The sequence below is a fragment of the Danaus plexippus genome, chromosome 14, assembly GCF_018135715.1.
Source record: "Danaus plexippus chromosome 14, MEX_DaPlex, whole genome shotgun sequence".
NCBI lineage: Eukaryota > Metazoa > Arthropoda > Insecta > Lepidoptera > Nymphalidae > Danaus > Danaus plexippus.
Window position 1 is genome coordinate 3,878,109 of NC_083546.1, and position 28,000 is coordinate 3,906,108.

Genomic DNA, 28,000 nt, shown 5'->3' on the forward strand with positions numbered 1-28,000 from the left:
TTGAATTTACATGAAAAATTTATGTTTAGATAAAAAAAAAATTGTAAGTCTGTTAACATCGACCATTGCCAGCCCTACAAAATGGCAGGAAGAGTAAGCGTAGTTTTCATTCTGAAAATCGTTTTGGGAGACTAGACAAACGTATAAAATAAGTCTGGAAGAAAGCATATGTTATAATTTTTAATGATATTATGTTATACATTCTTAGCAAAGGAACATTAAGGACTAGATATTTTTATTAAAAATACAAAACCGTGTAAAAAACCATGTTAAAGGTGCGTAGCTAATGCTATTTAATTTATAGGAGTATGTTGAGTTATTTAACTTTTCATTTTTTAGGATAAAGGACAGGTCACGTTTGAAGATAAATGGCCATCTATGCGGCCTATAGTACTGAAGCTCTTAAAGCAAGAAGCAGTCACACAAACCGAATGGCAAGATCTTTTTGGCGCAGTGCACTCTGTTTGTTTATGGGATGAAAGGGGTCCTTTAAAATTAAGAGATGCTTTACAACAAGATATAATGATGTACATTAAACAAGCCCAAGTGCGTGTGCTTGCCCAACGTGAAGATCAGGCTCTTTTAAAGGCTTACATAGCAGAATGGGGCAAATTTTTTACACAGTGCAATTATCTTCCTACACCTTTCCGCCTGCTAGAAGGTTGTATTACAGTTATCAGTAAGGTTTCAAGCTCAAATGCAAATAATTCACAAAAAAAGAACAATAATAATAATCTTGAAGATAGCTTAGTTCGAAAATTGATGTTAGACTCTTGGAACCAAAGTATTTTTATGGACATTAAACAGAGATTACAAGATTCTGCGATGAAGCTTGTACAAGCTGAGAGAAATGGTGAATCATTTGACTCTCAACTTGTTATTGGAGTCCGGGAATCATATGGTAAGTAGTAATTACATTTAATATATATATATATATATATATATTTTAAGTTTAATCTCCATAGATATATGTATTATTTATAATTATTGTTTTTTAAATAGTCTTTGATCGAAATTAAATATTTGGTAGCTTTCTAAGATAGAATATTGTGTCATAATGGAGCCATAAACAAATGTAGACCACACTTTAGATCACCCTTTATTCATTATATGTAAAATGTTTATGGATTATTGTTCAGGGACTCAAGTCCCAAGTTAAATATTTACTCTTAAATGCATTGTAATTCTGTTTGCTTTATAACATATATAGTTTTTTATTTATTCGTAATTTAATTGAATATTTCCAACATATTATGTGTATTATTTATCAGAAATAATAGATTACAAATTAAACTGATTCAATTGTATGTGTTAAAAGTGAAAGTTGAATGAGTCTTTAGATATTATTACTATAAAGTCCAATTTTTGTATATATTTCATTATGTATGAAAGTATATCATCTAACATAAAAACTTATACACCTTAGGCTTTAAACTCAGTTTTTTTATTTATTTTCTATTGTTACTATTCATTAAACATTAATGTCCTTCAAAGTGTTTGTCCAATATGTAAAGAACTGAATTTAAATAAATCTACATTTTCCATATAACATACAAGAATCTTTCATGGTTAATTCATGGTAATAATCAAAATAAATTCACTAACAACAAAACCTGATACAATCCCAATGGGAGTTTTTTCTGATTTACTTCTATTTCTTAATGTTTCAGTAAATCTCTGTTTAAATTCAATCGACAAGCTGCAAATATACAGAGACAATTTCGAAGCGGCTTACATGCAATCAACGGAAGAGTTTTATAAATTGAAAGCGAATGAGTATTTATTAGCAAATGGTGTTCAGTCCTATATGAAGTATGCTGATCAAAGACTTAAGGAGGAAGAAGCTCGTGCTCACAGATACTTGGAACCTGGCAGCGGTAGTGTTGCCGCTTTGACGCAGTGTTGTGAAAAAGTCCTTATAGTGGAACATCTCCCAACTATATTAGCAGAATGTGCACCGCTCATTAAAAGTGATGAGACCGAAAAACTGCAGTTAATGTTTCGTCTTCTGGACAGAGTTCCTGATGGTGTGACACCAATACTAAGAGATTTAGAAGCCCATATTGTATCGGCCGGCTTAGCGGATATGGTTGCATCTGCAGATATAATAACAACGGATTCAGAGAAGTATGTCGAGCGTTTATTAGATCTGTTTAGGAGATTCAGCACACTGGTTAAAAATGCTTTCATGGACGATCCTAGGTTCTTGACTGGTAGAGATAAGGCTTATAAATGTGTTGTGAACGATACTACAGTTTTTAAGTTAGAATTGCCATCATCAGCCCTTATCCGCGGTAGCAAAGGCACTTCCCCTGAAAGTAAATGTCCTGAACTCCTTGCAAACTACTGTGATATGTTGTTACGTAAGACTCCTCTAAGTAAAAGACTCACAAGTGAACAGATAGAATCTAGGTTAAAAGATGTATTATTAGTACTGAAATACATTGAGAACAAGGATGTTTTTATGAGATATCACAAAGCCCACCTTACTAGGCGTTTAATATTAGATTCGAGTGCAGATTCTGAGAAAGAAGAAGATATGGTTGAATGGTTACGAGAGGTCGGTATGCCGGCTGATTATGTTAACAAGCTTGCTAGAATGTTCCAAGATGTTAAGGTTAGTGAAGATCTCAATACACAGTTCCGAGGTGAAACGACGCGGCATGACGCTATAAATATAAAAATTCTCAACGCTGGCGCCTGGGCTAGAGGTTCCGAGAGGGTTACGGTTAGTCTTCCACTAGAATTGGAAGATTACATACCCGAAGTCGAAGATTTTTATAAGAAAAAACACTCAGGTAGAAAATTGCAGTGGTATCACCATATGAGCAATGGTACCATCACATTCGCAAATTCCGTTGGTAGATTTGATTTAGATGTGACGACGTTTCAAATGGCTGTCCTGTTTGCTTGGAATCAGCGTCCAATGGAGAAGGTAACTTACGAGAACTTAAGACTCGCTACCGAATTACCAGATCCAGAATTAAGAAGGACTTTATGGTCATTAGTGGCTTTTCCTAAACTGAAAAGACAGTTGTTATGTTACGAGCCAGTTGTACAAAATCCTAAAGACTTTTCAGAAAACACAACGTTTTGGGTTAATCAAGAATTTGCGCTGGTCAAAAACGGTAAACCACAACGGAGGGGAAAGATTAATTTAATCGGAAGACTCCAACTCAGTACGGAGAGATCTCAGTTAGAGGACAACCATTCCATTGTTCAACTTAGAATACTCCGGACACAGGAGGCCATTATTAAAATACTTAAGATGAGGAAACGCATAACCAATACGGCTCTTCAGGTAATTTATAAGTATCATATATTCGTAAATTTGGATATATATCTGAATGCTATTAAGTTATTAGTTTGGAATGAAATAATTTTCTTATTCAATTTCAATTAAATTTTCAAACAAGTTTATTCATCTTTGTTTCTGAATAAAATAATTTATTTGTATATATTTTTAACCCCGATTTGAATGTACTAAAAAAAATCTGTATTTCAACGCCCTCAGTATTTCATCATTACTAACTGTCTTAGTATATTTGTTAGTGATTTTAAATACTAATTGTAATGGAGCATCGTCTGTTATTTTCACAGAGCGAGCTAGTTGAGATTCTTAAGAATATGTTCCTACCCTCGAAGAAGATGATCAAAGAGCAATTAGAATGGTTGATAGAACACAAATACATGCGTCGGGACGACGAGGACATTAACACTTTTATATACATGGCCTAACAGTGACACGACTGTAACTCTACAATCAAATAAATTATTTAATCATCCACAGCCTGATGTCATTGAAATAATAAACACCATGGATTTAGTTTACCTTTTATTTAAATATATGACAAGTATATAAAAGATAAAATAGAGAATTAGTTCTTTCCGGGCTCAATGGTTTCTCCTCCTTGTATCTGACCCCAACCGATTAACCTGTAATAAATAAATTATATATAATTTTTTTTATAATTAGGGAATATGTACTTGTTTTGGTTACGATATATGTGAGAATAGTGCTTTAATTATAAAATATATGTTACGAATAAATAAGAATTTCATATCGAAATGATAATGGTGTCTAATTCGTTTGGATATTTTTAAAGTTAAACATTACTCACCTCCAATGGTTCTCAACTCTTCTACTGAGTGCGACTTTTTCTCCAATTTCAGTGCAAACGGGACTCGTAAGAGCTATTTTCGCCAAATCAGCCTTTGTAGCGATAACTCTCCCACCAGTACTGAGAGATCCAATGTTAACCAATAACGCCTGAAATTTGACGAATTTATGAATACTATTGAAGTAATAGATATGAAATTTGTGAGTTATATTAGATCAAATCTTTAATATTTGCATATACAGAACCTTTTTAATTAATAAAATATTAAATTTAGCAAAGGAAATTCGTTTTTGATAATGAGTTTCTGTTAGGGCATCTCTTATTGGCATTTATCTATTTAACTGTCACAAAATCACATTAATCTATGTAACACACCTCATTCTTTGCCAATTTCTGTACTTTGGCAGCCTTTTTGTCGCCCTCCGTACGCACACCGAGAAGACGTTTCAGAAGATAGTATGACACTTCAAGCTTGACAAATATACCAGGTAGGGCTCCCACTGCGCCAAGTACCTGAAATGTTTAAAATTTACAATTTATCAATCGGTTCTTTCTAAAAGTTTGCTGTAGGGATGCACACCATAGTAATTGATTATGGTCTGAGACACTTCTCAGCATTCTACGGATTCACCGATCGGGTGCAAGGTTCATTGCGTTGCAGGGAGAGGAGCTTTAACAGTGCCTGGGAATTGCGTCCGAGGTGTAGGTTTAAGGGGCCCTTATCTAAAAGGCGTTAAGCGGTCACCACACCACCCCTACCTAACTTAATTTGAAACGAACCCACTAGGGCTGCCTTTGAAGTACGATCTAAGAATGAACTGGTGTTAGTTCTGGACAGGCCCCAGTCTTTTAGTAATTTGTAGAGAGATGTAGCTGTTATACGTCTTGGTCCAACATCTACCGTGTACAAATTTACCACAAACTTATTCTTAGTCGGGTCGTTAACGAGCTCGTAATACTTATTGACCTCGACACCATGGTCTTTGGGTATGTTGGTGTCCCAAGAAACCGTAAGCTCTATTATCGCGCGCTCTTATATGCGTTTTAAAATTAGCAAATACAGCAATATGTCGGGTCTGAAGGTCGCCGCACAAATATCCTCTGGCGACCAATCATTAATTATGGTGCGCCATTTTAGTGCTACTGGGATGCAATGATCTCCTATGTGAACATTTTCTATTATATTTGTATAGTTTAATATATTTGTTTTATATACATACCTGTCCAACAAGACGATCAGCTCGACACAACGTCGGCTCAATCTTAGTTCCAACACCGATGAGTCCACCGGGAACAGCGTATTGTAACTCGTTCTGTTCAGCGAATAGTGACACGATACGAGAAAATATCGGACGACAAGTCAGCTTACCGTCCGCATCCTTACTCACTAGACCTGGACGAACCTGAATTTAAGATCGATTAGGAATTTTATTGAACCTTTGAACACAACCCATCTAACATTTAAATATAGAATAAAGATCTAAATATTCATCGACGCCAGCAAGATTCGAACCTGTTACCTCTGGTGCATGTTTTTCTGTTGATTTGACGATTAATTCCGATTTCCGGTAAATGATTACGGCATAGCAGTTGTGGAACGGCAGATTATGTATTAGCTTTACATTGCTTAAATGTCAATAACATAATGGGAATGAAGTGATTGTTCATCTCACCTCAATTTCCATACCGACGGTTAGCACACCCTGTAGTATGGACCCGCCAGCGACTCCTCCACGTAGATCATCGACCTCACATCCCGGCTTGTTCACATCGAAAGACCGAATCACGATCATTCTGGGCGGGGAAGTAAAGTCGCGTAACGGCACAGGTATCTTTTTTGTTATGTACTCGCATAATACCTGTGATTAAACGTTAATAGGAGTTAATTTTTTTTTAATGATAATCGAAGTTTAATTGAAAATTAAATATATTAAAAATTATATAATAAGAGCTACCAATTACGGTTCAAATTAAAAAAAAAACTCAGTTGCTTACACTTATTATATGCTTATATGCTTATTTTTTCTTAGTTGTTAACATTAATTCCCGCAAAAACTTCAGCTAACTGTAAAATTTTACCTGTCTGGATATATTTTTCATATCAAAGGTCACAAATGAATTCGTAACTACCCTACATCTTAAAAATAAAACAAACCTCGATCGATTCAAATGATTCGTTGTACGGTTATTTTGGACTTGATACATGCTTATTTCGAAGATGGATTTTGTTAAACTACATTTAATGTAACAATAAACTTACTTAAATAATTTATATTATGAAATTAATTTATCTCACCTCAATATTGTACTTCAACTGAGCCGATATCGGTATGATCGGTGCACCTTCCGCCACGGTTCCTTGAACGAATTTAACGATTTGCTCGTGCTGTTCCTTAGCTTGACCTTCCTTTACCAAGTCTATTTTATTCTGAAGTATAAGTATGTGCTTCAGTTTCATAATCTCTATAGCGGCCAAGTGCTCACTGGTTTGAGGCTGGGGGCAGGACTCGTTACCTAAATGACAAAGACAAAAATATCCTTACCAATATCTCACAGATCATTTTAGAATCTAGAAAATATTTAAATGAAACTAATATTTTTCGGATATACTACGCGTGCGTGTTCAGACATTCACATCTCGTCTGCCCGTGATCACGGTTGCTAAAACGTAACCGAAACGTCGAGAGTATGTAGTTTTGTTTAGATGAATAAAACTCGCGAAAGTCTTAGAAATCATTATCTAGATTCTAGAAAATACTAGTTAAGGGTTGTCACTCACCCGCAATAAGCAGTAGGGCGGCGTCCATGACCGCTGCGCCGTTAAGCATGGTGGCCATAAGGATGTCGTGACCGGGACAGTCCACAAAGCTAACGTGGCGAACGAGTTGGAAGCGACCAGTACATGCCGGTCTCAGACACGGAAAGCTGTCATCCTTGGACGAACCGCCTGATATAAAGCTCGTGGGACGAGGGCATTTAGGGTTGTCGCATTTGTAGATTTTCGCATTCGCATAACCTTTTGGATAGCCATAGATATTAGTATATAGAATTCTTATTACTTCAAGTTTTCTGATTAAAACTATACTTTTAGTGTAAATATTTTATTGTACTCATTATCAAAAATACATATCAATCCCTAAGACATTACAAAAATGTAATAATTATTTTAAATACTAAATAATAATCTTAGTATTAAAGAACTTAATGCTATATTGGAAATATTTTTTTTTTCTTATGCTCAACATTAGAAAAATACCACTTTTAGATTTTACAATCTAATAAGGTGAATTTTAAAGGCACTAAGTAAGTTATGTTCGTATTAAAATTTTTAATTATAACTATTAAAGCATTTTCCGTGTTGTATATTGTAGTCGTAAGAAGTTACAAACAGGTGGCATTCAGATCATAGATTTTTTTATTATCGCCTTAAATTATTTTTAATTGAGCTATAATGTAACGATCAAACTTTGAAAAGATGTCTCATTATTTTTTTAATCAACAATACCATAATTCATTATTAAATAACTATTTAAATAAAACATTGCTTGACATAAAAATGTACATGTTATACTAAGTCAAATAATAAAAAAAAAAAAAATTCTATTAGTTTTCATTCAATATGTCTTAAGTCATCATTAACTGTTGCTTGTGAAGAATGTTTTTCCATTAAAATAAATATTTTCGACATTTAACTGCACCACATTTGCACTCAGTGAGATTTCTTAGCATTGCTCTATTCTGTTGTTGGATTTCAAATCTCGTTTTAACGGGCGACACGGGAGATACAGCAGTACTAGCTTCTGCAGCATCGGGTAAATTTGAATCGCCTTCTTCAACATTTTCAACAGAAGTATTCGTTTCTTCCTCGTTTTCTAATGATTTTTGTAAATAATCAAAACAAATCTCCTCCCCCGCTTCAATATCACGAGTTGCAAACAAAGCCAACATCGGCAAATTTGGATCGAGACAATCTGCCCATACAGCCCACACCCCCAGATTAGGATCACAAGAATGATTTATAAAGTGAGTTACATTTCCTAGGTTACATGCATCCACCACGTACGGATTTTCAACCGAGTTAAAGTCCAAATCGAAAAGATAAGTTAAACCATTAGCATCATATTCGCGTCCACGTTTCTCTGCCTCTTCGAAAGTAATGACTTCTCCAACATATTGGCATAAAAATTGTCCCTGGTAGATTTTCTGTTCAGTCCTGACTCCCCATCCGCATCCGTTGGATGTACGAAATATGGTTAGTTTAGTATTACGTCCCCTTTGTACAACGCGATTGTTACAATCTGATGAGCATTTGCAGGCTTTATTACACTCGTAGACTGGTGTTCCGGGCGCTACGCGAAGTCTTCTTTTGACTGTGTAAGGAAATAAACCAGCCTGCATTCCACAGCACGACTTTGAGCGACAATTACATGATTCACATTCACAGCCGATGGGAGGTTCATCCGGAATAGTTACACCGGCGGCGGGAATTGAATGATTGATATATGTAAAATTTTCTGGTGGACCGATTAAGTCAACATCATTTTCAACGGTTAATTTCTTGCATATATCCACTTGATTGAGATAATCTTCCCAATTCTTCAGAGCCATAAGTTGTTGATAGCGTTTCCTTGTTAAGACATATAACTGATAAATTTTTCTTGTATCCTGTACCAGTTGAGAAGCATAATGTTCATCACTTTGTTTCAGACAGATCATGGTAAGAAGTTTGACAATGAGATCATTTTTTAATTTAGTAAGTTCCGAATCCTCTACTTCATCCAACCTTTGAATAAGGTATTCATCTTCGAGTAGATTACCAAAAGATATTTCTTCTTTTAGTTTTTCAATCTTATCAGCATGCTTCAATTCTTCCTTACTCAAAAATTCATGTAATATTTCTGGGCAATTAATTAGATTCTCCGCTGGTTCCCAAGTAGCTTCACTCTCATTATAGTCTTTCCATTTTATATGAAACAATTCTTTTCCTGATTGAAACTTAAACCCACATATCCTTTCAATAATAAATTCCTCATTTTCTTGTTTATTTTTCTTTTGTTTCTTTTTTGGTGGTTTTTCAGGAGTCACATCTGGATCGGGTGGCAATGACCTTTTTTTATTTTTTCTCATTTTTTCAAAGAATATCCTTTCTTTCCTTTCATCAGCTCGTTCACGATACATTCTTATAACTGAATCGGACAGGCGCTCTGCAACATACCATGTGTTTTAAATTAATAATGATTTTAGCTTTAATTATATGAATTTTAGGCATAATTTAACATTAATTGAACTAATATTCACATGGTACATTGCAAAGTTATCATACTCAGTGATAAGTATGCATGTCATTGATACAACAAGCTTAACATCTACAACAGTTACTAATTTAGTGAACATAACAATTTAAATCAAATTGTCAATTGCCAGGAACCTTTACAATAAAGCCAGTTTAATATTTATATGATATTAAAGTCAATAGACAGTACCCTATTCTTAGCTACATATTATTTAATAATCAATACATATTTTATCTTTGTACCAAATTATAGCACTTTATTATCAACAATACGACAAATAAATTTCATTTTACGAAATTCGCAATATATTATAAAACACTAAATAAATATATTTACAAAATATCAAATCTAACCTAGATTTTTTTATTTATTCTGTCCACTTACCTAATTTTATAGTAATGTTCCTTTCTAATTCATTCTTGAATCGGACAGTCTGAACTCCAGAAATGGCTTTAACCACTGTAGACTTTCCATGAGCTACATGACCAATAGTACCTATGTTGATAGTGGCCTGTCTCGATATAACTTCGGGAGACAAAGCAGAAAGTTTTGTGACGTCCTAAAACATAACACTTCACAAATTAATACAAGTTCTATAGTGAAACTTCGTAAATCATAGATGTTAGGTTATAAAATTTAAGACCATTATTAACAAAATGTTCAAACTTGTTGTTTAAACACGAAAGTTTACACATTTTTCCAACAACTTCATGATCACTAGCATTAAGTTGTACGTTGCTACTTACTAATTTAGATAAATCTTGCTGATGCAAGTTTGCTTGTCCTCTTCCTTCGTTCGAAGTCATTATTATATTCAATAATAATTATAGTGTCCAAAAAGATTCATTCAAATACTTCTTCGTAAAATATAGTATTGTTTTCCAAAGGGGTTTTAAATAATAATATAGAGGTTACGCTATATTGCGTGGCCTCAACCCTTAACCACAAGAGAATAGAGATTTTAACAAATCACATTGACAACCAAACTGTACTACGACAGACGACAGGTAAGAAAAATATGACGCGGAATTGACAATTAACTCTACATTGGGTGTATTTCATCTTGAGACTAATTAAATTGATATATAAATATTTAAAAATTCATATTTATTAAAGTTTTTTTACTTTAGTTATATAAAATACTATGCCATATTTTGTTAATTATGAAGCCCTCATTATTATTCCTTCCATGTACTAGCTTCTAATTCTAAAAACACCATAAAGAAAAGTGTTAATTAATTTGAGTTAAATACTGCTTAGAATGCTTTAATGAAGACTCTTATATCGTATCAAGTCCCTCTCTAGGTGTATAAAATAAGTTAACTACACCATCATCAGTTCCTTTGACTTTCATACTATTCTTCAATTTCAAATATTTACCACCCACAAAAAATTCTAGAAAAAACAATAGCGTGAAATCATCTGATAGCAAAAAAATTATTTACTGTTTTTGCTAATTTACTCTATGTAGTCGTGAAATATTTATAAAAATTTTAAAATTTTATGAATTTTCTGATATAATAACTAATAAATATTGATGAGAACTAATTAATTCATTCTATCCTTGCCTTACATTGGACAAATCTTAGACTTGGTCCATTATTTTCATCCTCTAGTAGAAGGAACTGCTAAATTATTTACAACGTATTGGTAATAACAAAAATCAAACTTGTTATCGAAGCTAGTCCAAATCTTCTACAAGACTCATATTATCCAAAAATTTATTGTAATTTAAGCAACCGTTGATAAATCTTTAACTTTGCTATTTCTGCAGAGATCTTGTTAATGTCACTGTCAAGTAAGACATTGATAATCTCTAATGACATTTCAATGTCTGTGCTCGGGTTATGGTAGTGGCTGTCGACTCGAACATCAGATTTTATTAAGTACTTTACAAGAAGAAATCAATAATTTTAATCAGGATGTCATTTATGAAGACAAATATGCTGGTAATTTCATACTCATATAATAATATTTCTCATATTTATATTTGTAAAATTACACATTACGTAATCTGCATAGGTTCGATCGTTGAGCACGTCTTCTGCCGCTGCTCAACTCGTGAAACCTCCTGTACAAGTTTTTGGTTTGGAGGGAAGGTATGCTTCAGCCCTGTACTCCGCAGCTTCAAAAAGCAAGAGTTTGGATGCTGTTGAAAAAGAATTGAGTCAATTCCAGAAATCTATTAAATCAGATCCTAAAGTCAAGGAATTTATCATTAACCCAACTCTTAAGAGAAACCTAAAAGTTGATGCTTTAAAACAAGTTGCTGTCAAGGTGAGCATGACAAATTTATAATTATTATTTAAAAGTTCTTTTTATAACAAGATATTTCATATGTTTTATTATTTACAACAAATAATTACTTACAATATAAAAATATTTTTATTTTTTTAATATAAAGAGAATTTTGTTTAGAAATATAATTTATCAATATATAAAAAAATATCTCTGAGTACAAAATAATGTAATATAGAAAATAATATAATTAGCCTGAAAACAGAATATGTAAAAACCTCAAAACAAACAACATGATAAATAATTAAAAATAGTTAAAAAAATGTTTAAAAGTGCCTAAATTTAGATTACACTATCAATATAATTTTGACAATATTAAATGATATTTATTAATTTCAGACCAACTTGTCTGCTACAACCAGCAACTTGTTAGGGTTAATGGCCGAGAATGGGCGTTTGGATAAATTGGAAGCTGTTATAAATGCTTTCAAAATGATGATGGCCGCCCACCGTGGTGAGGTCACATGCGAGGTGATTACAGCCAAGCCTTTAGATCCTGCACAGAAACAGAGCTTGGAAGCTGCTCTTAAGGTATATTTGTTACACTTACATTACTTAAGGTCTTTTTTAATGTACAATATGAACAATATCTCTCCCATCCTTATGAGTGGAATTCGATGTATTTTAAATATTTCAAACTAAAATGGATTAGATCTGAATTAATTTTAAATCTCTGCAAAAAAAACAATGTTAGGTAATAATTTTTCTTCTAATTTTTAAACATTTCCAATAATTATTTGGATCTGCATGAATAGAAGGCACTTTTTGTGCAAAATTTTTATCTTTAGATATATTATATGTCTTTTATCTAGAAGATAGATCTTAAATTAATATTATAAAAATAGAAAAGGCTGTAAATTTTATTAAAACTTCTTATCTTTCAGAAATTCCTTAAAGGCAATGAGACTCTACAACTCACAGCTAAAGTAGATCCATCTCTAATTGGAGGTATGGTTGTATCAATTGGTGACAAGTTTGTTGACATGAGTGTTGCCAGCAAAGTAAAGAAATACACCGAACTCATCAGTAACGCTGTATAAACTAATAATTTATAATCATGTAGCCATGGAAATGTTGTTTAAATAGTCATGTTGTGCAAGTAAAAATTCAAAATAACATGACAAAAGGACTTTTATTTTTTCCTCTTTTATCAATAAAAATTTACTTTAATTGTGACACAGTATCATGGGTTGTTGCTGCTAGATGATGTGCTATTTTACATATAACATGTGCAAGTTTATATCCAAGCTATAAGATTAATACAAAGCAATCTGAATTTTTATATAACACACCTATATAGACTGAACAAATTGGTTGTCATTTATGTCTATAAAGATCTTTACTATGCACATGCTATTTATGGTAATGTATAATCATAGCATACTGGAATTAAATAAAAAAATATTTTATTTTCTTTTAGACAAAAAAATAACATTTTTAATTTAGCACATTTTCATACCAGACCCCAATTATTGGAATTTGCATAACGTCTAGAAGATATGTATAAGTTCTACAACAAATTTATGGATTCAAGAAAATAATGGTCAGTCATTTTGCTCGCTTGGTCAATGCATTTAAATATCTAAATAATTTATTATTGTTCATTCTGAATAATGATGATATTGATATTATTTCAAAAGCTATATGCACCATAGCGGTACTTTGTGATTATTTCATATAGCCTTTATTTACTGAATATTTATCACAAAATATAAATATTTAATTTATATGAATCATCTGAAATATAAATTGTGTCAGTCAAGTTCTTGTAAAGTATCTAATGGTTATTTTTTCTTTAATTTGTATGGTATTATTGTAAAATGTTATATAATTGTTGACAATATCATTTGATGATATAAAATGGTTAACATTTGCATACTTGTATGTTATCTATGTAAGAAAAGTATTTTTTTTCTTACAGTTATTGTTGCAAACAAAAAGATTTAGGTTACAATAGGAAATTGATTAAGCAAAAACTTTCATATATACCTTATATTTATTAGTTTCTAAAAGCCAAGTAAATAAGCCCTCATAGTAAACTTATTTTTCCTCATAAAAACTCATGAATTGCGAGCATAAGTGAGTATCTATTGGTTTATTTTGATTGAAAATAAAACAGTAAGCATAGTTAATGAATTTTATTAACCTAATAAAAATTAAAACTGTACCAACTTAAAAATCCTTAAATGATAATATAACAAAAAATAATTACTCTGCTCTAGTAACAAATCAACAAATGATTTCCTTTTTAAATAAAGTAATATAGGAGATCATATCACATTGAGATCAATCAAATAATGTTAAATAAAGTTGAGATTTTATCCTTCAGTAGGAGCAGTTTCTCCTTTTAAGAGTGCATTTTCTGCTTCCAATTCTGCTATACGTGCTCGTGCTGCTTCTAGCTCATCCTCACCGCCGTCAGTTCCTAAATGCTTACGAACATATTCTAAGGCATCTTCTGGTTTGTCCGGTTCTTCATAAAGACTTACAAGGACCTTCGTAAGGGCGTCCATTACTCCAGCCCGCTCTAGGTAACGTCTAAATTCCTCCCTTTTAGAGTCAATAGGCTGTAAACATTAATAGACGTTAGCGACTAAGAAATGACTTTTTGTTGATAATCAATATATAATAGATGACTCACTTTGTATGAAGACATATTTGTTTATTTATTTACGAGGAACAGGTTGTTCGATAGTAAATTAAATTGAGGTTAATTATTTATTGCTTTAGAGTTGTTTTGGTAACGTTAGCGGTAAACTGTCACAAATTTTAAAATGTCACGCTTTTGTTATATCTGTCAGTACGAAGTTTATGCCAGCCATTCCGAAAAATTTATTATTTTTAATGTTTTAACTAAATTAACTTAACTTTTATGTTTGTATTTTTTAATAATAATTATTAAATTGTTTATGTCATAAGCACTCCATCTACTTTAATGCATTTGAATTGTTCGAATTTCTATTGTGTATACTAGTGTTTTATTAAATAAAAGATATTTTAGTTGTTAATTTATTTTTATGAAATATACGCATATTGAAAATAGACCTAGATTCATTTTATTTATGGAATGACTATTATCAAGAACTCTTGGTGTAAAATGTAAATGATCTACAACGGTTAGTAAAATTATGATAAAGATTGGATAGTATTGCAGTCGTGATCAGTGTGTTATTAAAAAGTAAAAATAATAAAGTTTATTCATTGCTATAATTACTAATACTGTTCTGTTTTGAGCATGTTGACATAAATTTTTCCTGAAAGATCAGGAGCATATCCATTAATTGAATAAATAAATAAAAATTAATAACAGTTGATAAATAGCTCGTTCATTTTTAACTTCTAAGACGTTGATATTAGATATGTCTACACTACGCAGAACACGGTATCCAATAGATTGTAAAGAAAACATGTAATATCGTGAAATACAAATTTTATTATTATTTTTGAGCATTGACAAAAGTTACTTGAGAACACATGACAAAATCGTTTGAAAAAAAAACTACAACAATTTATTGTTACTTTTTATTATTTTATGCCATTAGGCAGACAGTAAAAGCATTAGAACAAATTGTATCAGAAGTAAACATAATGTTAAATTAAGGATTAAAAAGTAAATATATCTTCTAGCGTGCTCTATTTTGTGAAATACTGTAATTATATTAAGATTCATCATCACTGCCGGCATTGGGTTTAGGTGCTTTTGGCCCTCCTGCCCTTTTAGCCATAATGATTTGATCAACTTTCAAAATAGTTGTTGCAGCACCAACAGCATATTTAAGGCCCCAGTATTTTAAGACATATAAATCTAAAATTCCCTTTTCCTTTGCATCACAAATTCCGGCACTCTCAGATTCGATATCAAAACCAGCATACTTGTTGTTTTCCTTAAAATAAAAATTTGTATAAGTGACATTTATTTGATATTGGAATGTTTATATGTTAAATAATGCTTAAGATTTTTACCCTGTGTGCTTTATAGATATTGTTCACAACTTCAGTGGCATTTGCTCCAGAATTTTCTGCAAGAGCTTTCGGAACACCCTCAAGAGCTACAGCAAATTTACGAACTGCATATTGCTCGAGTCCTGGAAGAGTATCTGCATACTGTAAAAGCTGTTGAGCTAATTCAATTTCAGTAGCTCCAGCGCCAGCCAAGAATCTGAAATAAATAAAGAATATGACTGTAAAATTTTGTCAACCAACTTCAAATAAAAACAACTTGAACAGCAAAGACTAGGTTTTCATATTAAAAACTTATATCTTTAATGTTATTTCAATTGTATTGGGAAAATAATTGTTTGCAAGCAGATATGCTCTTACATATTCAGTATTCATGTTGATTTTGAATAGCAAGCTTGTTGGTTTTTGATTTATGTTTGCAAATAAGACCTCTTATGATTGATAAATTGGTTGTAGTCCTTCATGTATTATTATTATTTTTTTCAATAGTGGTCGACTGTCATTTTAATAATCAATTAAAAGTAATAAAGAAGTATTAATAATTAATAGGCTTACCGTCCGTCTCTTGCTATTCCCTTGAATGTGTTAACACCGTCATTAATAGCTCTTTCAATGTCATCCATGTAATTGTCAGTTGAACCTCTGATAACAACTGTTGAAATTCTAGATTCACTGCTTTCCATACTGAAGACAACTACTCTTGTATCACCGACTTCATCAACTCTGACCGTGTCACAGTATCCAAGCTCTTCAGCCGTTGGAGTAGTCAATTTTGGCAGTACCTAAAATAATGAGAAATGATATAACTTGTACTTTGTATCATCAAATATCAATGCAGAAAGTTATGGTAAACTTACAGTAGCATTAACAGTCTTTGCGAGACGACGAATATCAAACTTTGAGTTGAGACGAACCGCCATAATGTTATATTTATTAAGGAAATGTAAAGCCATATCACCAAACTTAGCTCCAGCAACAATAACTTTTACACCAGTGTCGGCAATAGCTTTAATCTGTTTTTCTAACAAAGACTCCTCTCCTTTACTAAAGTTAAGTAGTTCATCGGCTGTTTTGATGAGTACTGTTCCCTTTGTTTCAGTTTGAGTGATGTCAACAGGACAGGAATAAACAGCTACTTTGGCTTTTGATGCACTGGCAACATCACCCTCAACTTCTCTCTTAAACACCATTCCTGACAATACCTCAGACTGTAGTAGCCCAGCACCAAGGATCTGCAATTATGAAATTTATAGACAATTTATTACTAGAAATTTCATAAAGTTTTAAGTACAGACAATTTCAATAAGCAGGCTGTAAGTTCATTGTAAATTTTCATCAAAAGAAATAGTATATGTTGTAGGTAGTCCAACTAATAATTAAGAGAATTATACCTTAATTAATAAATAAAGAGTATTTTTTGGTAATGTGTATTTCTGTTAACCCTTTGCTAAAACTAGCCTGTTTTGAAGGGGCATGAAGTACCCCAGACAAAGATTAAATCATGTCTGTCAATAGTGGTTTTTGTGATAAAACATTTATTTTCAAAACATACACTACCTTACATATCCTGACATTATCAACATTAAATGTTGTATTTTCTGGTAGAATAGCCACACAAGCTTTTGCTACCAGCCCAGCAATGAAGTCTTCATTACCATACTGTTTGGACATGATAGATGGTTTAATGCCTTTAATAACAGTATCCATATTTCTGCAATCTTTAATTTCATCGCAAATTAACTGGGGTAGGATTTCTAGGCATTTATCAAGGGCCTTTTCGTATCCTTCTGCAATTTCGCTCGTCGTCACACCTAGACGTAGAAGCTCTTCGGCTGCCTCAAGAAGAGCTCCAGATAATACAATTACAAAGTTTGTACCATCTCCAACCTCAGCATCTTGCATTTGACTAGCTAGAACCATTAACTTGGCAGCTGGATGTTCAACATCTAATTCTCTGATGATAGTACCAGCATCACTTGTGACAAACTGTTTGTCAATGTGATTGATGATCATTTTATTCATGCCATTCGGGCCATATGCTGAGCGCACACTTTGGGCAAATTGTTTGCATGCATTTATGTTACGGTATACTGCTTCTTCTAAACCGGAAAACATCTAGAAAAATACTAATTAATTATTTAGCGTCCTTATTCTATGTGAAACTGGTTAAGCTACTTTATATTAAAGTATATATATATATATATATACATGTAAGTAATTATATGTGTGAAAATAGGCATATTTAATATTTATCAAACAGTAATGTAAGTATTAAGTATTTCTATGGATAATTAAAACTAAAATTTTAAATGTAATATGAAGTATGAAATATATAATATATCGAAAATTGGGAATAATATCACTATATTTAAAAATATTTATGTTTAAAATATTATTTTAATAGTAAAGTAAGTTATAAATAATTTGTCTTTTGGATAAATAACGAAACAAATGAATAAAATACAACTTAATGTTCATAAGGCACGGCATGACTTCTGATTTTGGTTATAATAGTTATAACATACCCGAGCTCCTTCTTTTAACATTTGGGGTACACCCGGTGCTTTTGGTACATGTAAAGCCATTTTAAAGTTATTTGATTCTTTTTTTCTCGCGTATTATAATATTTAGTCAAATTTTCAAATGAATCACGAGAATCTGCTTGCCTGCCGCAAAATGGAAATTAACTACAGACTATATAAATAAAAACAACCACTAAATACAGATTATAAAAACGCTTTCGTTTTAACAACAATATAGATGTTTATAGTAGAGTTTTGTTTAGAAAAAAAAATAATACAACAATTCAGATGTTATTTTGATTTGAATATATTACATATGAAGTATTTACATCCAGCTATATTAAATGCCGTTCTTATTATTTTCAGAATTAATACTAACAAAGTATATCACCACATAGTTAAGTATTTTAGATTTTTTTTATTCTTATACTCCCCTATATTAGTATTCTTTTAAAAACAATAGGTCATTATAATATTATAGAAAAAAATCATACAAATACACTAAATAATTGTCTATATATATATATATATATATTACACTTGAGAGACATATCTATAGGTGCTTCTTTAATATTATTTTGTTTTAAGTATGTCTACTTTAACATTAAGTCGGTGCTATTCCCGATACCGCTTTTCTTACATTTCATTGATTTATTGTGTATCGATAGCATTCGTTATGTGGAAGGTAAAACTTCCTATTCTGGTTTTGGGAAAATTTCTTTTCACGTTGTGGAAGAACAACATCTGTCTGATATCGGGAAAACTCTATCTAGAATGTCGGTTTGGAATCGGGATATCATAATCCGTATAAATCCTCAACATAACACTAGTTTGTCCTCTCACTGCTAAGATAACCTTAGTTCCGGTACGTCCTCAAATCAAATTGTCAAGTGGCATTAAATTCCGGAATAACTTAGCTTATGAGGCCAAGTTGACATCCAGGAAATTTGGTGTATCGAATAATGCAAGGTGGTACTTCATCCCGGGGTAAAAGTTACTGCCACATAAAGAGCAAGATCGACCTTACATGAATTACTGCTCTCATCTCTGAGCTAGAGGACTACTGGATTCCATTGACATTTTGATTGAAAAATAAGCTATAAGAATTGTCAGTGATCCCGAGCTCATAGACGGCATCGAGCTATAAGGTTTAAGGATAGACTTTGCTTCCTTCCTATGTTTGTTTTACCGCTTCTGTTTGACATGATGCTAACGGTTACCTTTTATAACGCACGAGTCTGCACGACTCACCGTTGACATAGATTGGTCATAGAACACATATAATGGTCGCGCACAGTCCAGTTTTAGATATATTTCCTAACGCGAACGCTCGCCGTATAAAATAACGTCTCTTCTCAGTTATACTAAAGGATTTTAGAACAAGTTATGTTTAGTTAGTTTTTGTTATAAGGATTTTTACTGATTGTTAACAAAAAGGAGTGAATCTCTGGCCAGGTTTTAATTAAATAAAAAACTTATCCTTGGTATTAAATAATCCTTTCTTAGTCTGGGCTGAAATAATGTGCAATTTAATATCACAGTTAACAATTTACCTCGTGCAGTAGGTACGAATTTCAATTTGTCTTAATTTTGATAAATTGCAAACCCCATACTCTGAGACACTTTTTATACCGACTTTTTTCAATTTGGAAGTATTATAACATTAGATTATTGCATATATTTGGGGGGCTTTGTCTAACTAAACGATACTTGTACCGTCTCAATTAAGACGTCTACGTTTAAGGCAGATGAGTGCGAAGGTAGATTTAAATAAACCTGATGAAATTTATTTGCTAAGGTAACAAAGTTTTTGAACTTTATATGTTACACATACGACATAACAATAACATGCATAAACTAGAGACATGTTTGTAGAGTCTTATAAATTATTTCACATAAAAAAAATATATTTTTAATATAATCTTAGAAATCCTCTGGGTTTGAGAGTTTATATGGAGTTGAGCACGGCTAAGACAAACTTCTTTGTCCTTAAGGTAAAATTCCACAAGGTTAAGCCTTAGATAAAATTCCAAAAGGTCGTGTGCAAATTCCACATAAGCAACTAAAAAATTTAATTAAACAGAATAATTTTGGGATGATAAAAAATATAACAACCACTGTCTCAAACTTTTTATTTTTTTACTAAAATATAATTATGTGCCTAATTACACATTTAAATAATTTTTAAGTACATTTTTCTCTTAATTGAATTTTATTAATATTATCAGTCTAATATAATAAAATCTTATCAATTTCATTTTCTTCAATTGCAAGATTTATTGAATAAGAAAAACATTAATTTTGTCATTATTTAACGAATGTATTTAAGAAAAATAAAACATTATTTCGTCCGAATATTAAAAGTAGGAACATATTTTCGCCAATGATTTATAGCTTAAGAAAAATAATCTAAATGAGAATACAACATTTAACTAACCTTAACATATAGCATCACACAATAATAGGGGTGTCTCACATTATCAGAGGCTAGTTGAAGCACTACGTAATGGTAGTTACGTAATAATTGTTTAGTTATTATATAGAATAAGTGACAGTTAATGTTTAAAAACTCAGTCTAAATTTTAAAACATTTGATTCAATTTCACAATTACAAAAATAATTTAAACACATTTATAGTTATAAAAATAATTTGTTGTAAATAAAAAGACATTAGTATTTATTTTTTTTGTAATGGTAACACATAAAAAAACACCCCTATTACATTATATCTAATAGTACGGAGCAAAGCAATTAATATATTCGATATAACACGATTCAAGTTATCAAAGTAAAATATTAAGAACTAACTTATGCCTATATTATCAATAACATCACAGGAATATTCCAAAAGTAGTCATGTGACAAATAATACTGTCAAGAGGGAATTATTTAAAAATCGTTACCGAGATAACAAAAGCCTCAAAATAGAATGAAGTTGAAATCAAAACTGGCATATCTTTAGAACGTCTTAAATTTTTAAATTTAGAACACTTGGATATTATTTAATTGATCACTTAGTAGGTTTTAATGAAACGAACAAGTTAAATCGAAGAAAATATTAAAGTGTTAATTTTTGATTAACATTGATTGTACAAGTAATTTACAAAAATATAATACCTTTTTTTTAAGACGATGCGTAAGTTTCATGAAATATAAATAAATATATTATCACGAATGTCTTGTGTGACGTCCTTTTTCTCAAGAACAATGTATATGCATTTTGAATGAGTAATCTTGTATTATACTCTATCATTAAAATTGTTTATAGCACAAAATAAAAATTAAAACGTGTGCTTTAAAGCATATGTATCATGAAAAGCCTTGATAGCTCTCAATAATGAGATCAATTGTATTGTTGATACATCTTTATGATTTTTCAAATCGAAATATCAAAACAATTACTACATTAAATTGTATGACGATAAATTTTTATAAAAAGCTTCATTTGATTAGTCTATAAATTAACTAATTCGATATATATATATATAACATACGAACATTCCCTGTAATGTGTGAGATGAAAAATCAATGTAAAAAATATATTATATATATATATATATATATATATATGTGTGTGTGTTTTGTAAATGTATTTCCTTTGTCTTATAGAATGAAACGACATTGAAAAAGGAATATAAAATTAGAAATAAAAATCATAAATACCATACCGTATGGTAGTGTATATAATTATAAAGATATTACTATTTCGCAGGCCATTTTTATAATTCTACAATGTATTATTGACAATTCCTTTAGAATTCCATGCAAAATATATATGATTTCTAAGAAAATAGCATTTTGTGATGAGTAAATATGACTATTTTTTATCTTTACTAGAGTAAATTTATATAATAAGTCTAAAATCGTAAGGTCTAAATTACATCGTACGCACCACCAGATGGAGCTTAGGTGTTACGCCTACAGAGTAACGTAATTTAAGATCTATTCGAACCTATGAGATCTGCATTCAAAGTTCTACGAACACGAACAGCACTTAACAAAAAGGCAGTTACTGGAGAGAGGTTATTAAAGCATTAATCTCTATATAAGATTTCAGTAAATGCTATTTTTAATGAAATAACGCCTAAAGGAAAGATATATAGTGTTATTGTGAAAATCCTATTGGGTTTTTTTTCCGTAATCCATGAAATCATAGAATAGAAAAGTTGTATTCATTAAAAGAATTAGGTTGTACTATAGTTGTCGACTATTAGGAGGGAATTACACGAATCCGAGCACGTACGATTGTAGTATGCGTGCAAGTGTATTCTACATACACACAAGCAAAATAGTGCACGTCGCTATGACATACCTTACACGCACACATTCTTTGATTCACTCACACACGCAAAGGACGTATGCGAGTACAGTATCACACACGCGCGCATTAAAATGGACGCTCCACGCACACATCAGTCACACTCGTCCACACACGAGCCGTTTGTGTATCACAAGAGGTTGCGTGGAGGCGGCACCGCTACCACCGCTGCGCCCGCCCTCCCGGTACTCAATGGTGACAGCTTCTTCCAAGTGTTGGCCTCCGCATCGTAAACCTCCACCACACAGAGATATTGCACACCGTCGTAACCGCCTTGGGATATAATTTAATAATTATTGAAGTGAAACTTCTTATGCGACTTCCAAAGAGGTTGCGTTAAACGTTTAACGCTCCAGGGCGGAAGTAAAAAGAGACAGAGCGATAAGGATAGGGAATGCGTAGCGTTCGAACACACGCGGTCAATCAAATGTCTTGTAGGTAATATTAATAAAGTTCGTATCAAAGAAACACTAAAAAATGATTAAAAATTAATTTCTACTCCTTCCAGTTTTCATTCCCACGTTACGAAGTTATACTTCAATTTTTTTTTATTATTATATATTTCGTTATAACATTGACGTTGACATCATTCTTTTTTATGACCGACTGATTTTATGTGATGAATACTCAGTGGTGCGTCGTGACAAGTGAAAATAAGTAGAAATTTTTATATTATAAAATATTATTTCTCTACAACAAAAGGTAAACGCATAAATTACTGAACCAACTTAGATAAATTCAATAATGCTGAAATGTTAAAATCGTCTATCAGTCTATCTTTCAATATGTAAATATATCTCACCGACAGCGACTATTCTGTCACCTAGTAGACAACTTCCGATGGCGTCACGTCCGTAAGACAACCTTGCTAGTAGCACCCAGCTATCAGTGATGGGGTCATATCGTTCCACACAAGCGAGTCTTCCACCCACAGTGTTAGCGGGGGCTTCGTGTCCCCCTAATGCGTATAAATACCCTCCTGCAGCGCAAACCTGGAATTTTATTTAGCAAATTAATAAGATACTTTCTCCCCAAAATACAGTCGCATAGGTCGAGACTTTTCATCCAAAATAACTAGGACATTTTATTTTTGAATTTTTTGTGAATATGTTGAGCCGTTGCATGCGCGTTGCATATAATATTATGATATATTGATAAGAATTTCCGTACGTTTCCACAGTCTATGTTTATTGTACACTACGTATGTATATGTTATACATGTGTGTGCTACACTCACACTAACACCGCCACGTCTGTGTGTCATCGGCGCGCAATTTGTCCAGTGGTTGGTAGCTGGATCGTAGCACTCAACGGATCGCAGACAGGCACCACCGTCCCTTCCCCCCACCGCGTAGAGGCGGCCTCGTAGCGCCGCTACGCCACACGTGCTACGAGCGCCCGCCATAGCTGACACCATTGTCCATGTACGTGAACAGGCATCCCATCTGATGAATTACAGACATTAATATAAACTTCTACTATTAATTAAAAACATTTTTAATTGATGGGAGAGAAAACGTTGCAACTTTTATTATATGGCATTCAAAGCAAAAAGAATTACAGATAACACAAACAGTAATGTTTATAGTCTTCATAGATTGTGGAGTTATGAATAAGCAAGAATAACGATAGAATTACTCTTTATATGTCTATGGATGTTACCTTTCCACTGAATTCAAGTATATCCATCCGTCGTGTCCGCCAACAGCGTATATTGGCGAGTTGGGTCCGTCACCAAGGACAGCCACACCCAAACCATGTCTGTGAGTGTTCATAGGAGCTAGGGTACTCCAACTGAGAGACGTCAGGTCAAAACATTCCACCTACACCAATACATCTATGAGTACCTTGAAGTAAATACTTCCGGTTTGCTAGATTGGATTGTTTATGGTCGTTCTCAATGGTGTGGCAGGAGTTTTCTATGTTTAAATTGTCTATGTGTCTCGTTGGCGTGTTATCATATTTTTTATATCACTTCTCGGATAAGGAATTTGAACTTTATTATATTATATCATTATTATACAAATTTTGAATTTTGTGTGTTAAATTGTAAGAAACATTTTAGCGAGATTGGGTGTATAGAAGAATTAAAGGAGGTAGTACTGCATTTATCTGTTTGTTATTGATCTGACGAAGGTTTCCTCAAGCAATCCAATCTAAAAACTTCATAAGGTTGACAAGGATGAGATAGCTAAAAGGGGATTTAATATGTAAGCAAAATTATAGACTACTGCTATAGTGAATATGACTAATTTATTTATGAACAAAGGCCATATCATCAAATACTTTAATATAAATAATGTTTGGACGGTCTAGGAGAGTTAAATTTAATCAAACCTGTAATTGATATTACATAATTATGTATTTAATATCACGCTATCTTTTACTCACTGTATTTAAAGTTTTTAATCCATCTCTTCCTCCGACAACTATAAGTTTGTTTTGCATCACGGCAACACCAAATTGAAGTCTTCTAGCACCCATCTTCATAAATGGCGTCCAAGTGTTTGTTCGTGGATCGTACATTTCCATATTGCTGGCACCCTAAAATAATAAATAACATATTTTTAAAATACTCAGGAAAAGGTGGAAATGTAGGCTATGTTTTTATCTTCATCTGGTTAATTTTTTTTTTTTTTAATTTCCAAAATTTAATAAATCTTGTTTACAAATAATTTTGAATAGGAAAGGATTTAAAAAAGGAACTTACTAAATGAAAAAATATTTTTAAAAACTATACCTTACTAGACAATACTACACTTAGTTATTTATAACTATATAACTAAAAGTAAATTTTGTATTCCTATCCTCTGACTGTAAATTTAATTTTGTTTTCATAATCGAGTAGGTACTATTGTAATATTATGCTTCTTAATGAATGAAAAATCTTGCAACAAATGGTGTTTACAATGAACATGTAATCTTAGGAGCAATAATTTTAAATATTTTTTACGGGTTTATTAAAAGAGCTATATTTAGTGTTACCTTGTATCCGTCCATCCCACCTATGGCCAGAAGCCTCCCTATCGTTGATTTCCTTGGTCTTGTTCTATGAGAAAACAACATCGATCTCCTTTCAGGCAGAAGATGCCATTTCACTGCCTCCATTATAAGTGGTTGACATTCTGTTACCTCGCCACATAATTGCTCAACTTTGTCTATAAGATACTGTAATAATAGCATTTTTATATTATATTACGCATTAGCCATACTTGCACAGTTTTGTTAAATAATAATATCGAGTCAAGTATATTGTAGGTAGATAACTTTATTATATTTAGTTCTCTCATTCAGTCTTGCTCTTCGGCGCAACACAAACATTACGAATTTAATATAGTTTTCTTGGATGCTACATACTATAACGTGTTATTCTTTTTAAAATAATCAAACTGATGGCATTTTTTAAACAAAACTTCTACTCAGTTTTAATTGTGCTAATTTACTTACTAGTTATATAAATCATTGAATTTCAATTCAGTCTTAATTTTTGTTTTCACTTAGTTTTTTGTATTTAATTCACTAATAATTTTTTTAAATTCAGAATTACGAACCAAAAAAAAATTGCTATTATCAAGGTTCGAAACAATGAGATCTAAGACTTTCACGAGTTTTATTCATTTAAATGAAACTAATATTTTTGGGATATACAATCTCGTCTGCCCGTGATCACGGTTGCTGAAAAGTAACCGAAACGTCGGGAGTATGTAGTATTAATAAAAAATAAAGCACGCGTAGTATATCCGAAAAATATTAGTTTCATTTAAAAGGTTCTAAACAAATTCACAACATAAGATTTACAACTCTTTTATTAAAATAAATGTTTGATTTCTAAAAACTAACATAAAATAAAACAACTCCAGAAGTTGCTTAAAATATTACATATTGCAACGACCAATTAAAAAAAACTTGATTGGTATCTAGGCATGTAACATTGTAGGATGTTTCATAATGGTATGTTATGCAAGCTGTATTATCTACTAGCCAATACTCTAACAAAGTGTGCAAACCATATTGATAGTGTACATGCAATATTATAAAGTCTTTTAGGTATTCATAAATAAATGATCTTGACATTTATATAACTAAGCCCAGCTTGTAAATGATTTCCCACATAAGTACACAGGAATGTGGTTAAAGTAGTCATATGACAACAAATTTATATGCAAAAGGCAGCCTTATATGTATTGTATACTCACTTCCGACGATAAAAGTGGCAGTTTAATTAGTTTTAATAATGCTGGCAGGTGTTGTTTTCTACTAGCATTATCATGCTGCACCCAGGCCATAAGACTTTCAAACACATTTTCCTCTGTCATGACATTGAGATCATCACATTTAAGTAAATTTGCCACCTGATCCACATGTAAAGTTAAAAATTCCTGTTGCTTTACTACCTAGAAATTAAAAATTACATCTTAAACACTCTTAGTTCTTTAAAATGAATCTATTGATACAATAAGCGATAAACTTTATGCATTGGTCATTATATTAACCTGCATGAAATGTTGGTATGTATATTCCAAAGCACTTTTATGTAAACCCATACATGACTGTTGTTCAGCAAATAAAGCTATTCCTAAACAATTACATGGGTCCAATTGCTTTTCAAGAAAATCGCAACATGCTTTTGTTACTGAATGCAATTGCAACAAGCTCGCTGTTGACAGGAGTATCTCAACAGTATCTTCACTTAACTCTGCAAACAAATCATGAGTCCCGATTTGAAGCAACAGGAACAAAGAAGATGAATATTATTATTTATATCAGCCATATACCTATAATGCCTGTATAACAATAGTGTACAAGTGATCTAAGTGCCTGTGAGTCAACTCTCTCAAGAGTTATTTCTGATGATTGAGCTTCTCTTAGAGAGCCAGTGAACATGGCTGCAAAATATTCACTGCATGATGCTAATACAACTTTGTGTGCTGGTATCCTGTTGCATGTAAAATGATGGTAAATAATTTTAGTAAAAAAGTAAATGAAATTATTTCAAAAATAAATATATATTCAACCTTTTTTAATTTCTATGTAAGAACTAAACAATAGTTACAAAAAGCCAAGCTAAAAATAAACAAGGCCTAAAATATATAGGAAGCGCATATTGCAAACAAAGAGTCTTGACAATGGATATGTGCTGAATTACGTTTTAAATATATTATTATTATTTGCTTACCTACAACCGCTAGCAATTAACGCAACGTCACAAAGTTTTTGAGATTGATAGTATCCATAAATATTTTTCATTGTTGTTTCGGAATGTCCTTTATTACAATGGAATTCATCTGAATTTGATCCGCTTGAAAGGCTAAGTTGACTCAATTCTCGAGGCAGTCCCTCGTCAGTTGAGTTCGTTGATACATTGTCTTTTGATACCTCCGGCTTTTGAGATTCACAGGCTGACATTTTTATATTTAAAAGAATGTGATTTTTAAATCTTTGTTTTACTTAAACAAACCGGGATACAACAAGCAACAATCATAGCTT

The 28,000-nt window shown here is 32.0% G+C and overlaps 6 protein-coding genes across 7 annotated transcripts; 2 read left to right on the forward strand and 4 right to left on the reverse strand.

Moving 5' to 3' along the window:
* The first annotated feature begins 66 nt into the window (after nt 1-66).
* LOC116769375 (cullin-5) lies at nt 67-3,826 on the forward strand. The gene is made up of 4 exons (XM_032660438.2): nt 67-275; nt 340-901; nt 1,671-3,301; nt 3,601-3,826. The coding sequence occupies exons 1-4, from the start codon at nt 267-269 to the stop codon at nt 3,736-3,738; spliced, it is 2,340 nt and encodes a 779-aa protein (XP_032516329.2). The 5' UTR covers nt 67-266; the 3' UTR covers nt 3,739-3,826.
* On the reverse strand, nt 3,823-10,429 carry LOC116769376 (eukaryotic translation initiation factor 2 subunit 3-like). 2 transcript variants are annotated; one of them, XM_032660439.2, is made up of 9 exons: nt 10,162-10,405; nt 9,800-9,974; nt 6,901-7,137; nt 6,418-6,635; nt 5,795-5,980; nt 5,342-5,524; nt 4,497-4,634; nt 4,122-4,270; nt 3,823-3,936 (listed from the first exon to the last, which is right to left on the reverse strand). In XM_032660439.2, the coding sequence occupies exons 1-9, from the start codon at nt 10,219-10,221 to the stop codon at nt 3,879-3,881; spliced, it is 1,404 nt and encodes a 467-aa protein (XP_032516330.1). In that variant the 5' UTR covers nt 10,222-10,405; the 3' UTR covers nt 3,823-3,878. The 2 variants fall into 2 exon arrangements, with proteins under 2 accessions (XP_032516330.1, XP_061378429.1); XM_061522445.1 differs by lacking the exons at nt 3,823-3,936; nt 4,122-4,270; nt 4,497-4,634; ... (2 more) ...; nt 6,418-6,635; nt 6,901-7,137 and adding an exon at nt 7,207-9,325 and having other exon boundaries at nt 10,162-10,429.
* A 777-nt stretch (nt 10,430-11,206) lies between these two features.
* LOC116769674 (ATP synthase subunit O, mitochondrial) lies at nt 11,207-12,839 on the forward strand. The gene is made up of 4 exons (XM_032660833.2): nt 11,207-11,364; nt 11,438-11,692; nt 12,053-12,244; nt 12,598-12,839. Exons 1-4 carry the CDS (start codon nt 11,338-11,340, stop codon nt 12,751-12,753), a joined length of 630 nt encoding a protein of 209 aa, XP_032516724.1. The 5' UTR covers nt 11,207-11,337; the 3' UTR covers nt 12,754-12,839.
* A 997-nt stretch (nt 12,840-13,836) lies between these two features.
* Nucleotides 13,837-14,511, reverse strand: LOC116769486 (c-Myc-binding protein). The gene is made up of 2 exons (XM_032660592.2): nt 14,355-14,511; nt 13,837-14,280 (listed from the first exon to the last, which is right to left on the reverse strand). The coding sequence occupies exons 1-2, from the start codon at nt 14,367-14,369 to the stop codon at nt 14,032-14,034; spliced, it is 264 nt and encodes an 87-aa protein (XP_032516483.1). The 5' UTR covers nt 14,370-14,511; the 3' UTR covers nt 13,837-14,031.
* A 710-nt stretch (nt 14,512-15,221) lies between these two features.
* On the reverse strand, nt 15,222-18,360 carry LOC116769497 (T-complex protein 1 subunit theta). Its single transcript, XM_032660609.2, has 6 exons — nt 18,199-18,360; nt 17,231-17,788; nt 16,531-16,905; nt 16,229-16,455; nt 15,677-15,872; nt 15,222-15,597 (listed from the first exon to the last, which is right to left on the reverse strand). The coding sequence occupies exons 1-6, from the start codon at nt 18,256-18,258 to the stop codon at nt 15,373-15,375; spliced, it is 1,641 nt and encodes a 546-aa protein (XP_032516500.1). The 5' UTR covers nt 18,259-18,360; the 3' UTR covers nt 15,222-15,372.
* A 1,950-nt stretch (nt 18,361-20,310) lies between these two features.
* Nucleotides 20,311-28,000, reverse strand: LOC116769627 (kelch-like protein 5). The gene is made up of 10 exons (XM_032660767.2): nt 27,690-28,000; nt 27,289-27,449; nt 27,007-27,209; nt 26,710-26,907; nt 25,499-25,681; nt 24,905-25,057; nt 24,176-24,336; nt 23,751-23,958; nt 23,316-23,505; nt 20,311-22,786 (listed from the first exon to the last, which is right to left on the reverse strand). Exons 1-10 carry the CDS (start codon nt 27,917-27,919, stop codon nt 22,644-22,646), a joined length of 1,830 nt encoding a protein of 609 aa, XP_032516658.1. The 5' UTR covers nt 27,920-28,000; the 3' UTR covers nt 20,311-22,643.

Coding starts and splice junctions, on each gene's coding strand:
- LOC116769375 (XM_032660438.2), top strand. Junction 902..1,670: donor TGGAGTCCGGGAATCATATG/GTAAGTAGTAAT, acceptor TTAATGTTTCAG/TAAATCTCTGTTTAAATTCA. Junction 3,302..3,600: donor TAACCAATACGGCTCTTCAG/GTAATTTATAAG, acceptor TTATTTTCACAG/AGCGAGCTAGTTGAGATTCT.
- LOC116769376 (XM_061522445.1), bottom strand. CDS start 10,221: ATGACTTCGAACGAAGGAAGAGGACAAGCAAACTTGCATCAGCAAGAT. Junction 9,975..10,161: donor AGCAAGATTTATCTAAATTA/GTAAGTAGCAAC, acceptor GTTATGTTTTAG/GACGTCACAAAACTTTCTGC. Junction 9,326..9,799: donor GAACATTACTATAAAATTAG/GTAAGTGGACAG, acceptor GGTATGTTGCAG/AGCGCCTGTCCGATTCAGTT.
- LOC116769674 (XM_032660833.2), top strand. CDS start 11,338: ATGTCATTTATGAAGACAAATATGCTG. Junction 11,693..12,052: donor TAAAACAAGTTGCTGTCAAG/GTGAGCATGACA, acceptor TATTAATTTCAG/ACCAACTTGTCTGCTACAAC. Junction 12,245..12,597: donor GCTTGGAAGCTGCTCTTAAG/GTATATTTGTTA, acceptor CTTATCTTTCAG/AAATTCCTTAAAGGCAATGA.
- LOC116769497 (XM_032660609.2), bottom strand. CDS start 18,258: ATGGCTTTACATGTACCAAAAGCACCGGGTGTACCCCAAATGTTAAAA. Junction 16,456..16,530: donor CAAAGACTGTTAATGCTACT/GTAAGTTTACCA, acceptor TCATTATTTTAG/GTACTGCCAAAATTGACTAC. Junction 15,873..16,228: donor GGAATAGCAAGAGACGGACG/GTAAGCCTATTA, acceptor TATTTATTTCAG/ATTCTTGGCTGGCGCTGGAG.
- LOC116769627 (XM_032660767.2), bottom strand. CDS start 27,919: ATGTCAGCCTGTGAATCTCAAAAGCCGGAGGTATCAAAAGACAATGTA. Junction 26,908..27,006: donor CATACCAACATTTCATGCAG/GTTAATATAATG, acceptor TTTAATTTCTAG/GTAGTAAAGCAACAGGAATT. Junction 23,506..23,750: donor ACAGACGTGGCGGTGTTAGT/GTGAGTGTAGCA, acceptor ATAAAATTCCAG/GTTTGCGCTGCAGGAGGGTA.